We start from the raw sequence: 15044 nt of genomic DNA on the forward strand, positions 1-15044 counted from the left end.
GATGAGACACATCGCTCGAGGTACCAGTGAGTGATGACACATTGCTCGAGGTACCAGTGAGTGATGGAAACTGGGTTTAAGCTGGACCTTGTGCATATATCGGCAAAGCCCGACCCCTCTCCCCCTGTCTAAACTGTTACTAGTGCACCAAAGCCAAACATAAAATCTATACCATTTTAGGAGTCATTTTGACAGATGTCTTTGGGTCAGCCTATGAACTTTCTAGAAATGCAATGATACAAGTATGCCAAGACTAATACAGTGCATTTGCAAAATGGTTTCATGTCCCTCCAATTCTACGCACAGGGAAGTCCTCTCCTCCGAGGCCCACTGCATTTCAGTTCTAGTGAGGGGGTGAATGTGGGGACTCCTATTTGGGGGAACCTGGATCCTGCAGCTGCTGCTGGTTTCTCACATGCCTGCTGGGTTGAAACCAACCAGCATTTAAAGTAATTGCTGCTTTGTGATGCAGTTCAGCAGGGAGGGCAGCTCAGAATCAGGGAGGGGTGTGTTCAGGGCTCAGATCGACTGCTCATCAAGAGTTAATGCATAGAGCACCTAACCCTCAATTCCCTCGCCCTGAAAATAGGAAAAATGATGTATGTCACTACTAACGGGTTACCGAGTATCAAACAATGCACTGGACTTGTAAGCTTTTGGGACAGTGGGCAGGGGTAGTATCCACACTGTGCTTGCTGCGGCTGCTGCTGCTGTGTTTGGTGGTGGTGTGATTATTATCCTCCACTGCAATCCTGAGAGGTGGGCATTACCCTGGAGGGTGGGTCTGGAAAAGCACCTGCAGCTCAGAAAAAGCTCAATTCCTAAGTTCAGGGATAGGGACAGAATTTCGATCACAGGGAATTTGAGACCTTGGTTCTTTTCACCAAGGTACAACTATTTTACATTTATCTATACATTTCACATTAGTATTTCCTAAACATCTGCACAGTTCTAAAATACTAAAATATTAAAAGGTTGAGCTTTTTTTTTTTTTTTAAGGCATAGGTTTCTTGTGAGAAGTTGATTTATACCATCATCAATGCCCAGTATTTTTTTTTTTTTTTTTTTGCAGTGACATCCATGGGCAGAGTCTAATGCTAAATCCTAGATTCAAAGGAAGACCTCAGCTCCTGACAACCCTCAAGAAGTGTGATGTTTTGGATAAATGAACTTCTTGATAGCTTTGAAACACTCATAATTACCTCTGATGGAATTTCTTATTTATCACTTCTCTTCATTCCTAAGTAGAGGGCACGTATTTATCACAAACTCTATACTGCTTTTGCTCATTCAAAGTCATCATTTTAAACCTCAATATTCTTACTTTGAGACAACAGTAATTCTTCTGAGCCATTTAAGGTGTATGTAGGATTTAAAAAAAAATGGTCCTAGACACCTGTGTTTTCTATTTGGGTTGAAAAATGTCTATATTCTCTTCATGGTTTGGCTCTCCCTCATTGGGAGATTATCACTGGGGGGCCTGAGTTGTATTCATGTGGGAAATCTACTGAGGAAGTAAAGAAAGAGAAGGGTAGGAATTAAGGGACAGAGTAGACGACCTGAGGGGTTCTCAATTAGATGAGATGCCCAGTCCTTTGTGCTGATCAGGATGCTATTCAGTAGCCTAAGAGAAGTATAGTTTTTGGCCCCGGAATATCTCCCCCCCAACTTTTTTCTTCTATGTTGCAGGAACTTTACGAATTATGAATTTTCATGAATTATTATTATTATTATTATTATTATTATTATTCATAATTTTAGAAGGAGGCAATCAATGCCTTCTCTTTAGTCATAAATAAAAGAATCACCTGTCAAAATTCCAGGGCAAGTCAGTACACATGTGTGAATGCATTTCTTTCACTGTATAAATGGCTTCAGAATTTGTTTTGTTTTTAACAGGGGAAGAGACTAGGAAAGTTCTAGATCCTTAAGACATGAGTGAGAGGAAAATGAGGCTTAAACAGTGGACATCAGAGATTCTGAAACTAGGTGTTTCCCCCAACAATTTCCCTTCAGGGTATTGTGAACCAGGAACTGGACACAAAGCAGGATGGTTGCTAAGAGGCTTTAGAGGTGGGCACCTGTCACAGCAAGCAATTTATTTTGAAAAAAAGGAGAATATAAGTGCTTTGTGGTCCACAAATTCCCATGTACGTGTAAAGACCATTATTATTATTAAACCACTTTCTGAGTAGGAAGTGTTTGATTCCCTGGAACTATTAAAAACACTCTTTTCATGTTTAACCAAATGTCCCTTCGAATAATGATGAATCACTTAACAGCTTCAGCTAATCCCATTAAACCCAAGCCTTTTAGGACAGGCTGTGTTTGATGTGACCTATGGTTTCCCTGAAAGTCTTGCTGGCTGTATTGGTAAATAACAGCCACCAGAAGCCAGAACTCACATTGTCCTTTTCTTGCCCACTTTTGAATGACACATGAAATCCATCCTAAATCAAATGAACAGAGCAAGCCAGGCTGGGAAGCACAGTTGGACTTTCACCAGATATCACTGCCGACTTGCCAGCTAATGTGTTCCTCCAATATGTGCTAAGGCAAAGGCAAACACACACTCCCCGTTCTCTGTGAGCCTAAGACACGCCGGTGTACCCGTGAGACTTCAGAAATAAACTGTGGAATGCTCTTTCCCCCCACCCCAGGATTCTCACATTTTACTTCCTAATTTATTAAGCTTCCTAACAAAACAATATGAAATGTAATCAAAGTGGAATAAAAAATTAAAAATATCTTAAAAAATAAAAGTATATGCAGACCTCTTCAGAAAACAAAACTTACAGGGGGGCATTGTCAGTAAACGAAAATGTCAACACCTTCCTGGAAAAATGCAGAGTTTCCTACAATTTGCATAAAGGTGGTGTTGAGGGGATCCCTGGGGGGCTCAGCGGTTTGGCACCTGCCTTCAGCCCAGGGCCTGATCCTGAAGTCCCGGGATCGAGTCCCGCATCGGGCTCCTACATGGAGCCTGCTTCTCCCTCTGCCTGTGTCTCTGCCCCTCTCTCTCTCTTTCTCTCTCTATCTCTCTCTCTGGGTCTCTCATGAATAAATGTATAAAATATATATATATATATATAAAAAGGGTGGTGTTGAGCAAAGCTCTCAGCCTTCCTACTATCCAAAGTCCTCTGAAGAAGGTTTTTGCAGTAATAGGTTCAAGAATGAAAGTGTCCTTGATAAGGCCATCGCTAAGCACCCTGCCCGGCATACAGCAAGAGCTCGATAAATACAGGTTGAGTGGAGAGTGAAGAGGTCCGATTTATTTGCAGTGAAATTTTGAAATTATGAAATGAATATCTAAACTTACTCTATGGGAAGTTTTGAGAGGCTTTCCTGAGAAATGGGCATAGCAGTTTGGGTAGTTTGTGACTGCAGCCCAAGACGACTGTACGGGATCTTCTAGATGGCCTCGAGTCTTGTTTTCCTTAAAAATACCCCAAAACAACAAAAGTGAGACAAAGTAAAATAAAGGGCAACAACTTATAAGGGAATCGCTGAGGATGTTGTTCTACTCCTAAGTAGTCCACAAAGAGGCGGACGGGCCTGGGAAGAAGAGTAACTATCATCATTATTATTAATTATTCACTATATTTATGAGCCCCAGTCTGCGTGCCAGACAAACTGCTGAACACATTAGGACTTTGCCAGGTGATATCTTCATTTCACAGAGGTAGTAGCTGAAGCTTAGAGATTTTAAAGAACAAAACTTGTAAGTAGTACATGAAGAGCTCACATCCAGGGCTGAAAACAAAGATCCTACATTAAACTAATGGAGAAATTTGGCTTTACAGACAGTATTTCATTTTTACAGATAACGATTCTGGCATCTATAGTGACTTCTTGAAAAATGCTGAGTAATATCAGGGAGGGGATTTGGCTCAGGCACTGATTACTTCACAGTTTTCATGGAAGGAAAAGTCCCCACGCCTGCTTAGAGTAAGAGAGTGTGTCTCTTTTTCAAGTGATGGTGATATTTCTAAAGTCTTACAATAAGGGTTTTTTTTTCTGAATATCTCCTGATCTTTCTAGGTATTATAAAGCTGAAATCAAAGGCAAAAGCAAACATTAATCTCTCTTGATTAAAACAAAGGGTCTTCCCTAGAAACTGGTTTACTCAGCGAAATTATTTCTTAAAAGTGAACTAAAAAAAAAAAAAAAAAGTGTACTAAAAGCTGGGCTTTCCTCTTTGGCCCAGGAAGCCATTATCTCTGCTTTCACACAGCCACCTGCCCCTCCCCAAAGAACAGAGAAGGGGAAATCAAAAAGGCAGGAGGCGTCAGGAGTTCAATGTTTCAACAAAGTAGAGTCCAAAGATGTTAAACACTTTGGCTGAGGTTTTTAGACTAGTTAGGAAGGTGAGCTTAGAAAGTAGAACTCCAGAGAGTTCCAGCATGTTCTCCATTCTAATGGGAAGTTTGCAGGTCAATGTTATGGCGAAAAGTACCCCTGATAGCTTTCTGTCTCCTGCCTCCTGGGTCAGAAAGCATCTCAAGTATTATTTTGCTGCTTCTCTGAAAAATTAAAGTAGCTAATCCTCCGTCTGGTATGTCTTTTTGAAATGCCCGTTCAGGGTTAAGAAGCAACCAACCAGAGCCACTGTACTGGTGCTTCCTTTCCTGTCCCTCCTCGTCTCCACCTTTATCCTTCTGCTAAAGTTGCCTTCTGTGCCAAAGAGTAAAAGACTTGAAAATAAATGGCCCATAATGCATCATAAAGGAAACTAAGTGTTTTTGGATAATAATGAAGAACTGAGATCTGTATGATTTTTTTATAACTCACTCTGAGCAATAACAGGTGGTCCTTCCATTGGCAGTTGCTTCCTTTTAAAAACAAAGTATGAAAAAAAATAAAATAAAACATAAAAAATAAAAACAAAGTATGTACCCATACATAAGTCCTGTGGGGACCATTTCAAGGTTCTAGGTTCCAGAAATGAGTCGCCTGCCGCTGTGCATCAGAGGAGAATCTTAACTGTATGACGCTGGGGCAAAGTTCCTATCATCTTTATCTTCATTCTGAAAATGTACATGTGTTTAAAAATAATGATTAAAGAGAACGCGACTTCTTGAAACAATTTAGTTTTCTTTGGAAACTTAGATTCCAGATGGAATTGCACACTCAGGGAAATTAGTGTCTCACCTTATTCCCAATTTCGACACATTTTTCTTTTCTTTTAAAGAATCTACAGATTCTTGGACTGTAAACAGAGTATAAAATCCTGGAATCCGAAGCTCCTTCAGGCCCATATTCTTCCTAACGCAGCAATCTCCACTGAACTATTCCTGCTACCTCCATCCAGTTTTTGCTTTTAAAAGTCAAAGGTCTGCATGGAAACAACTGTTGACGTAGATGGACAAAGATGGATAAATAGAGGACAGAAGCCCCGGGAGGAGGCAGGGATACTTAACGAGTGTTCAGTTCACTCTGAATGCGCCAAGCTGTCACCCCAGAATCCACATCGTGGGCGCCTTGGGGCGTCCTCAGCACTACCTGCGGCCTAAGTGCCATCCCGGTGCAGACTCCATACGAGGGTCCTTATGTCATTAATAAAAGTCTTTGGACAAACTCCAGAAACTGGGAGCGCGCCTGGGCATCCACGTGCTCCCGGAGAGATGCTTCCCCACAGGGGTCAAGACTGAGCGGGAGGACGGCTTGGGGGTCGCTTGGTTTGAGGCTGAGCAGAGAGACCCCGAGAGCCCCCTGCCCCTGCGCTGGGAGGCGGGGGGGGGGTGGGGGGGGACCGGAGCCCGGGGTGCCACCGCGCCGCACGCCCACCCCACGCCGGCTCGCGCAGGACCAGGGCGCGGCAGCAGCGGGCTCCCCCGAAAGTTTCGCCCCCCCCCCCCCGGCCGGCTGGAACTGCCCCAGATCCGAGCACCTGGGGCCTGTGCCAACCGACCTGCAGCGGCGCGGGCTCCCGGGGGCTCCTTCCGCAGCCCCGGGCGCACCCCCGGGCGCACCCCGGCGCTCCCCCTGCCCCGTCCCCCTCGCCCCTCTTGCCCGCTCCCCTGCCCCGCGCCCCTCCTGCTCCGCTCCCCGCGCTCCTGCCCCGCTCCCCGCGCCACAGCCGCGCCCCCCGCAGCCCCAGCGCTCCCCCTGCCCCGCGCCCCGCCCCGCCCCCCGCTCCCCACTCCCCGCGCCCCCGTCACCCCCTCGCGCCCCCTGCCCCTTGCCCCGCTCCCCCCTCCCAGCTCCCCGCCCCGCTCCCCGCTGCCCCGCGCCCCCTGCCCCGCGCGTGTCCCCGCCGGCCCGAGCTGGTTCGCCGCAGCGCCCGGAGGCGCGGGAGCAGCGGGGTCCCGGGGAGCAGCCCCCAGGCCGGGGCGGCGCGGACGCCGGGACAGGACTCCCGTGGGTGCGGGGTGGGCGCAGCAGCACTTGCGGAGACGGACGCGCAGACGGACGCACGGACCGAGACAGACGCGGCGGGGCGCCCCGCTCGTCCCCGACTTGGCGGAGTCCCGCGCCCCCGCCGCCCAGGCGGCTGCTCCCCCCCGGCCGGGACACGCGCGGGGGCCGCGCCGCCAACGCCGCCACCGACCTTTCTGCGGCTTGAAGGACTGGATGGAGCCCGAGTGGTGCACCATGGCCCTCCGCGCGTCCCCGTCCCCGTCCCCGTCCCCGCCGCCGCCGCCGCGCTCCGAGCCTCCCGCCGCCGCCGCCGCACCTGCCGCCCGCGCCGCGCGCCCCCGTCGTCATGGCAACGCGGGGCCGCCCGCGCGCCCCCCCTGGCGGCGGCTGGGGGGACCGACCTGGCGGCGGCCGCGGGGCCCCGGGGCGACTGAGTCGGGTCTGTAGCTCCAGCAGCTGTTGGGGGGGCGGGGAGAGGGGCGCGGGGCAGGGGGAGCGGGGCGCCGCCCGTCGTCCGCAGCGGCAGGTGCCCCGGCAGGTACCTCGGCAGGTGCTCACCACGGGGCGCATCGACCCCCCCCCTTAACATCGTGAAAGAACCCGAGGCCCCGCGCGCAAAGAACTCTCAAGACCATCACAGCCAACACCTGCCTGGGCGGACAAAGCCACCTGGTCCCCGAGAGGTGTCGTGACCCGGGCAGGGCCAAATCGCCAGGCCCAGCCACGAGCTGGAGCCAGTTCCGCCGGCCTGGGGTGCATCCCCTCCCCCCCCCCCCCCGCCCTCCTCTCCCCGCCGCTGCTCCGACCCCTTAGTTCACCCCGTGCACAGCGGGGCTCTGCCCCCCTGCCCTGGGAGGTGTGGGCGAGCCGCCCCATCAGTACAAGAGTCCCCCCAGGGCGCATGACAGAGGGAAAGCTGCAGGGACCTCAACATCTGCAGGACCCCAGGCCGCTGGAGCCCCTGCCGTGTTGTCCCCTCAACCCCCCACCCCCGCGGCGCACGACCCAAGAGCGGGGAGGGTGGGGGCAGCTGGGGGCAGGAAGCCGGTCCTGCAGCGTGACTGCACAACAGCCGCTCTGCAAGGGAAAGCTTCAGGCTACCACCTGCTCGTGCTTCCATAGGTGGGCTGGGCTCAGCCTGGCGGTGCTGACTGGACCCCTCCTGGGTTTGCAGCACCTGGGCCTGCAGAAGAGAACAGCCGGACTCACCCTCAGGGGGAGGCATCACAAAGAGTGTGCAGTCTTGGTAATGAAGGATGATGTTTGGGTTTTTTTGTTTTGTTTTGTTGTTGTTGTTGTTTTGTTTTTTCCAGAAGGAAGATGTTGAGCCTTCAGTAAAAGCTCAGGATGCAAGCACTGAAGAAATACTGGGTTATGAAAAATCATCTCGGTGTGACTTCATCTCCCTCTGAAGATCTAGAACGAACCTCAGAGACTATCTCCGCAGAGCCTCACTTTACAGCTCTCTGATGGAAGAGGGCACGGAACCCCAGGGCAATAGGTGAATTCCTGGGGGTGCTTTGTGATGTTTTGTTCATCAACAGTGAAGAGTCTAGTATAGCTCAAGTCACAGGTCATTCTGGTGCAGCCCCACTCCCTGGATCCTACTTCCCACTTCCAGGCATAAGGACATCCTGGTGTCAGCGTAACTCTGCAGGAGGCAAGCATGTGTGCCCTGGAGCTAGGAGTCAGTTAAGGGTTCGAACCTCATTAGAGATTAATTTTTTTTTTAAAGTGATTTCTAACACTGTGGCACCCTAACCTCTGCAGTGCAACTATGATTGAGTTATCTTCTCATAAAAGTTGATTACTTTTAATTAGGAATAGTTTAGGCTGGACTGACAGATTGGCTACTAGGGAATTCAAAGAACATCTTTGCTTGTTTTAAAATCCATCTTTTAAGGAAGGTTGCTAGAGGAACGGCTTTCGCGAGGGGCCTAGGCAATTTCGAGCACCATCTGCTTTACAGGAAAGGCAATGCACAGACAAGGAAAAGCTGTATGTGTGTGTGTGTGTGTGTGTGTGTGTGTTCAAGTGGAGAGGGGTTTGAACAAAGACCTTCCTAAAAAAATAAATCTTCCTATCATCTGGTAAGACGAAATATTTTGAATCGACATTTCCATTGTAGAAAGTTTAGGAAGGAGTGTTTAATGGCCTCATCAGGGAAGGCTAAACTGATCTTTTTTTTTTTTTTCTTCTATTTTTAGTTTCAAATTTCTTTCTTCAAATTTTAAAGATGGGAAAATACTTTATATAGTGTTCAGTGAGGGAACATGATTATCATATATAATGATCTTAACTATATTTTGCAGAAGAGAAAAAATAAAAGACTAGTAAGAAGCATACCAAAATGTCCAAAATAACTAATTTCGCAAGTAAGGATTAAGGCTGATCTTTTTTTTTTTTTTAGCCCTCCATATTTTTTGACATGTTCTGCTTTCTACAAATGATATATACCGATTTTATATTGATCATGTACATATATTTTTAAACTCCTTCACTATCATTCTGCAGATCTATTTTTTTCTTTTCCAGTCTTGGGCCCTAGCTTTTCTGTCCTGCTTCTTTGCTCAGGTCTCTGCCGCATTCGCTCTCCCACAGCTCACCACCTGTCTCCTGTCCTCCTTGGTGATTAATTTATCAGGCCCCACGCTAACTTTTGCCTCCCAGAGGGGTATGAAATTTTGTTTTAACATCACTGGGAGGCTTTTGAATTCCTTTGAACTCCGGAATATGAGCACACAGCCCAGCCGGTCATGAGCTTCCCGGTTTTGGGCTCTATCCCCAGAACTGCGAGAGTTCTGTCCTTCCCTCGTTGGGTCTTGAATAAATGACTCTGTTGAAACTGGGATTGCCAACTCTGCTCCTCATTGCCTAAATGAGAACTGAAAAAGAAATTCTCTTTATAGTCAGCCCCTGTCTAGAACCCAGTTATTTAGGGGATTAGGGGCAAAATGAACCGCCAAGGCACATTGGTAATGGGTTTATCTGAAAAGGGTGAGGAAGAGAGAAGGGGAGAGAGAGCTGCCCTGGAGGCATTATTATAGGGAGACCCCTATCTCCTTGAAAGCCAACTGAGTGTTGACTCTCTGAGTGTTGACAGAGACCCGTATAGTTCCTGTCACACAGGCTGAGCGAGGACTTACTAATGAATAAGTAAAGAAAGTAATTAATTTAAAATTTTAAAATGACTTCTAGAAAAATGCTGCTTTAGTGACCTGAGCAGTTGTCTTCCTTATGCAAAACCAAAGGAAATTATCTTAAAATCATTTACATATTTTAGATCTACTTATATTTTATATATGAACTACTTTCTTGGTTCTAGTTGCCATCCATACTTTATTAAAGGCCCAGGCAAGCTCTTCAAAAAAACAAGCTCTGTGATCAATGGAAGGGCGGAGTACAATTTAACAACTGCTTCCCCAACGCCTTGGGTTCCTGGCCACATGCGACAGTATAACAACAGGTTAGCCCAGCTGGCAGCCAGGCTAGATGCTCAGAGAAGCATCCAGAAGCGGCGTTCCGAATCGATGTAAGTGACTAAAAGAGAGCATTGGAGGAAAATCAGCAGCTTCTACCTGATCTGAATCTAGCCTGAGGTGCTCTTAGCACACAGTATTTTGAAGAGACAGGGACATAAAACGATTTGTTTAAGAAGACAGCATTAAGAGAAGGCAGATGTATGGAACAAAGTAAGTGATGATGGAATGACCATTTTATATTCTACGTCTCGGCTGAAAAGCTTACCATTATTTCAAGTGGCCTCTAGGTTGGAGGCCATGTCCCTTGCTCTCCCATTCAGGGCGCAGCCTGAACTTGGGTGCGGTCTGAAATTAAACACTGAAGTAATGAAGAGACAGCTTGCCAAAATAAAAGTTAAAGGATGCAGAGATTATTGAATTGATTATTTACTGTGACACCACTGAATTTACCTAAAAAATAAATATTGGCGACTTGGAAACATTTATGTACCAGTAATGTGTCAGTTGTAGTCCTTGCATTCATAAAAGTAAATCTAATTAATTTATGGTAGCCTCACAGAGTAGATGATCACATGATGTTACCTTCAAGAATATTCAGTAAATCATACTTAATATCAAGTAAAGTTCTTCTTCCTCCCTTCCAATAAATTCTACAAATAATAGGAGAAAGATACATATTTTTTTCAGTACATTTAACAAATATATACTGGAATCTATGTGACAAATCCAGCCGGGATATATATTTTTAGTCTTTGCAAGCTTTATACCAGAAGAACAGTGCATCTTTGTAATTTCTTTAAGAATAGATAGCAAATGGTTATAAAAGCCCTAAATGTTTCAAATTCTAAGTCTTCCATGTTTGTGGTATTTTATTATTTTGAGGAATATATAACTAACATAGTCTGTTTGATTAAACATGATTCTGCCAAAAGAAAGATGAATTAGAAAAGACCCTGAGATAAAAAAGAGTAAGATATAATCATCTGAAATCTTTATTTACCTAATAAAGACGGACACTAAACGGACACTAATACACTCTCCAGAGATACTTAATATAAGAACTATAAAAAGTTATTGAAAAGCAAACACCACAAATTAAACAGGTAGTTGGAAGTGGGGTAGTTGGGAGTGGGGGAAAGAAGGATGGTACAGAAGTCTGGGGAGAGGGGACAATTAGAAAGGAAAATGGAAGGTGAAAATAGTCTTAAGACCTTTTATTAGGGAGGCTATCAAACAAGAGGCAAATAAAAGCATATAGGTTAATAGACAAAATAATCTGGTTTAACTCATTTGATTATGAGAATAAGGAACATAAAAAGTGATATTTCATGACCAGGGAAAGAACGATGAATTGTCCAGGGAGAAGACAAATGAAATATGTTGCACCTTGATCACACCAGGAAAAATAAGGAAAGGAGAATGTGGACTCAACGATGAACATAAATTATAGGTTCAATGCAAAATGGGATGAATAAAATCAAGTATAACGGCCAATATTCCAAATATAAGCACGCCTTTTTCCCCACTAAAAGACAGTGGCTTAAACTGGATTAAAATCAAGATATGTACTGTATGAGGAATAAATATTTGATGCAAAGTAATAAAGGGTGGTCAAAGTGATTCCAGGTAAATGCAAATAAAAAAGTAAGCAAGGCTAGAAGATAGAATTTCACATTAGAAGGACTAAAATTTTAAAGAGGCACATTACCTAAAGTGAAAGGTATAATTTGTAAGATATAAGTCGTATATTTAATGTGCCAAACTATATAGCCTTTAACACAAAAGCAGAAACAATTAGATGATTGACTCAACAAAAATTGCAATTGTTAATGGATGACGATACATACTTCTCAAAAAATCTGAACCGTTATAATGGACCGAATAACAAGCAAAGTTCTAGATTGACCTATTACATTCAATGAACTTCATTTAACAGAAGCTTTTAAGATCATACTTTATCTTTGCATTTTGCAGATATTCAGAAAAACCGACTGTGTGCTTTGCTAGGTCCCTTTTGTGTCAAGTTCACTAAACTACAACTGTGTTCTCCAGAATGGCCTTCCCGATACGGTTCCAGGTTAAACCTGATCAAAACGACATTTGTGCAAGACGAGCAAACTTGGAGGAAAGCAGCTGTAGCCGTGGCGCTCTGGAGGTCACCGTGCTTGGAAGCGATGAGAGAACGACACAGGTGCAGACAGGGTTCCTCCCCGTACCACGTCCAGCTCTGTTTTTGTCTCTGGAGATGCCACGCTGCCAGCAGGTGCAGAGGCAATAGTCTTTCCGTGGGGGCTCCACCAGTGCTCCGTCGTGGTCCCACTCCAGGTTCCCTGACAAACTGACTTGTTTGCTTCAGAAGAGCTGGTTAGTGGCTTTCCTCTGATTCCCCAACATCCTTTTTTGGACTGTTCTCCAAAAATGCCTATAATTGGGTAAGTTCTCATTCCTATCACAAATCCCTATTCCATAGTAAAGTATATCTCACTCTGCTTTGCCAATTGAACCCTGATTGATACAAAGAGCAAAAAGAAGGAAAAGGAAAGCAAGACAGAAAAAAAAAAATAATGCAGAGTATTTGCAGACGACATCGTAAGATTCTAATCTTAAAAAAAAAACATAAATAATTTAAAACGAAAAAATATTTTCTCTGATAGGGAAGTGTAAGTTAAAATAGCAAGGTATATTTTTAAGCTCTTCACATTAGCAAAAATGGAAAGGAGCCATGAGATCTATTTTTATAGGGGATGTTGGGAAAAGCATTCTTTCATAGATTGCTTTGCAACTGTGAAGTGTGAGAGCCTATTTTAACCAATAACCCATCTCGTAGAAGTCTCTCCCATTCAAACAAAGCCCATATGTCAGGGTGCTTATTGCATCATTGGTCTTGGTGACCCCGGACCAAAACTCATACCAACAGAACACCGGAGCAAAACTCATACCTGGCAATATGGCAGATTATGACTTATAATCATAAAATTTTTTAAATTTTAAATTTTTATCCCCCCCTCTAGGGGATCTATTCAATTAGTTAGACAGGGAGAAAATGTATAGAAAGGTACATTCTGGGCTGAGAATGTGGGTAGGTTGGTTAATACAACAGGACGGAAGGAAAGAGCGAGAGAAGGAAGCCAAAAAAGAGGGAAAAAAGTAAAATAACTATACTTTCAAAAGTATGGGAATAACCACATGTACGTATTTATGTAGAGTTATGTACATGTACGGGTGAAACAAAATCACACATTAAAGACATTCTCATAATCTGGCTCATACCTAATTTATCCATCAGATTTCTCTGGACTTCCCAGCACAAACCCTGTTTGGGTCGAAATCTCTCCCTTGATCCGCCTCACAAAAACAGCCCGAAATACTTCTCTTTGTTTCCTCTTTGGGGAATGCTCTCCATCTGCTGCTCATCATCCAGGTTCTCCCAGGCCCGGTTGGGGAGCCACCTCTTCCTTGAGTATCACACCAGCCCACATGGAGTCTCTTCTGAACTTGTTCATCCTTACTAAATAATTTAGCACTTAATTATATAGAATCACGAATTGTTCCGATTCTTTTGTGCCAGTTAGTCATGTCCCTAACGATTAATCCTGTGCTCCGCTTTCTATTTCTCTTAACAGATGCATCACCAAATTGTACCTTTAGTGTAACGGCTGTTCTGTTTAGCATGATGCTTGGTATTTGGTTTCCAAACACGGAGACAGTTCCGAAAGCGTGCAGCCTTGACCTCAGAAGATCTCAGTTGAAATGTGTGCTCTGTTACTTCCTAAGGGATGTGCCCAAGGATATTTTGTTTTTCTTAGCCCTTAGTTCCCGTATCTATAAAATAAGTTTCTTTAAAACAGCCTAGCGACACCTGGGGGGCTCAGTGGTTGAGCATCTGCCTTTGGCCCAGGACGTGATCGAGTCCCGCATCAGGCTCAAATCAGCCTGCTTCTCCCTCTGCCTGTGTCTCTGTCTCTCTCACTGTCTCTCATGAATAAATAAATAAAATCTTTATATATATATAAACAGCCTGGATTATGGAAAGAATTTGGATTTTAGAGCCAGCTAATCTGGCTTTGAGTCCAGACACAGTGATGGTTTTATCTCATATAGCACTTGGCAATTATTTACTTGTGTCTCTGCATGCATGTGATTTTGGCCTGACAATAGCTATGACACTTGTGCTAACCAGCACTAGTGTCACTACAAAATTTATTTCCCTAACTGGCATACTTTTTGAGTACGAAAGGAGTCATTATTAATGATTATGTTGGATAGAATCAGAGAAAATAAGGACTGTCTCTGACAAACCAGAACCTACGGTGACCCCACTTAGAATAAATATTTGAACCATAGGTCCCTCGTTTGTTGGTAGCAGGAGAGAATTTTATTTTCTATTCACCCTTTCTGTTCTCACCCCTGCCCCTGGTGGGGATGATAGGCCTTTAGTAAAACAAAATAAAGAGATAAAATATTGGTGTTAACTCATCAGCCACTTGATGAAGGAGAATCAATATTAATAGGGCTAAGTTTGCTTCTTTTGTCCCCTCTCAAACTTCTGAAGCTTATAAATCAGATATTTTGGGTTTGTAAATAAAGGACAAATCTGGCCTTGGGGTCCTTTTATTACCTAGTACTTCTTTAAGGATTTGAAAGCACTGCCAATATTCTAAATTGAGATATTTATACATACATATGTATATATATGTGTATATATATATGTGTATATATATATATATATTTGGATTTGTAACTTCTCTGGAGAACCTGGGGACATCTATTAAAACTGAAACTTTGTTATCACTTGTCAAAGGTCAAGTGGAACTGAAAAGTCAGTGCCTCAACTCTAATTCTCTAACTTATCACACTTTTCCTAAAGTTGAGGTTTAGTTCCATTTACCATTTCTTTTGGGATATTGTGGACTGCCTGACTTACTCATCCACTTGTCCTTCTGAGACCCTAAAAGATTCTTAGACATTCTGAGCTTCAATGTGAACCTTATTCCAGCAATATGCAACAGAGTCTTTCAGAGTGGTACCAGGAGCAAGAGGAAGTGCAGAGAGCTAGAAAAACTCAGATTTTGGAAGGGAAGAGGATGAGGGCTAGAAAGAATGGATTCTGGCCATTTTTATGGACTGATGGATAATGAGATTGGAAATAATATAAAGATTTTTTTTGTTATATACAGAGATTTTTACAGACTGATAACA

The 15044-nt window shown here is 44.5% G+C and overlaps 1 protein-coding gene and 1 long non-coding RNA gene across 7 annotated transcripts in view; one reads left to right on the forward strand and one right to left on the reverse strand.

Annotated features, from left to right (window-relative positions):
- The window catches only part of ANO3 (anoctamin 3), a 373740-nt gene that overhangs the window by 235376 nt on the left and 123320 nt on the right, over positions 1 to 15044 (reverse strand). The window contains exon 1 of one of the 6 annotated variants that reach the window (XM_077866170.1): positions 6554 to 6652. The exons of the other annotated variants lie outside the window; for them this stretch is intronic. Within the exon in view, the coding sequence (XP_077722296.1) occupies positions 6554 to 6599 (46 nt within the window). The 5' untranslated portion in view covers positions 6600 to 6652. Of the gene's footprint in view, positions 1 to 6553; positions 6653 to 15044 lie in introns of those variants that run through there. 6 annotated transcript variants of the gene reach the window in all.
- LOC144295228 (uncharacterized) lies at positions 7473 to 10309 on the forward strand. The gene is made up of 3 exons (XR_013362567.1): positions 7473 to 7609; positions 7677 to 7864; positions 9689 to 10309. It is a non-coding gene; the product is annotated as an uncharacterized LOC144295228 (long non-coding RNA).

The sequence above is a fragment of the Canis aureus genome, chromosome 23 (assembly GCF_053574225.1).
Source record: "Canis aureus isolate CA01 chromosome 23, VMU_Caureus_v.1.0, whole genome shotgun sequence".
Lineage (NCBI taxonomy): Eukaryota > Metazoa > Chordata > Mammalia > Carnivora > Canidae > Canis > Canis aureus.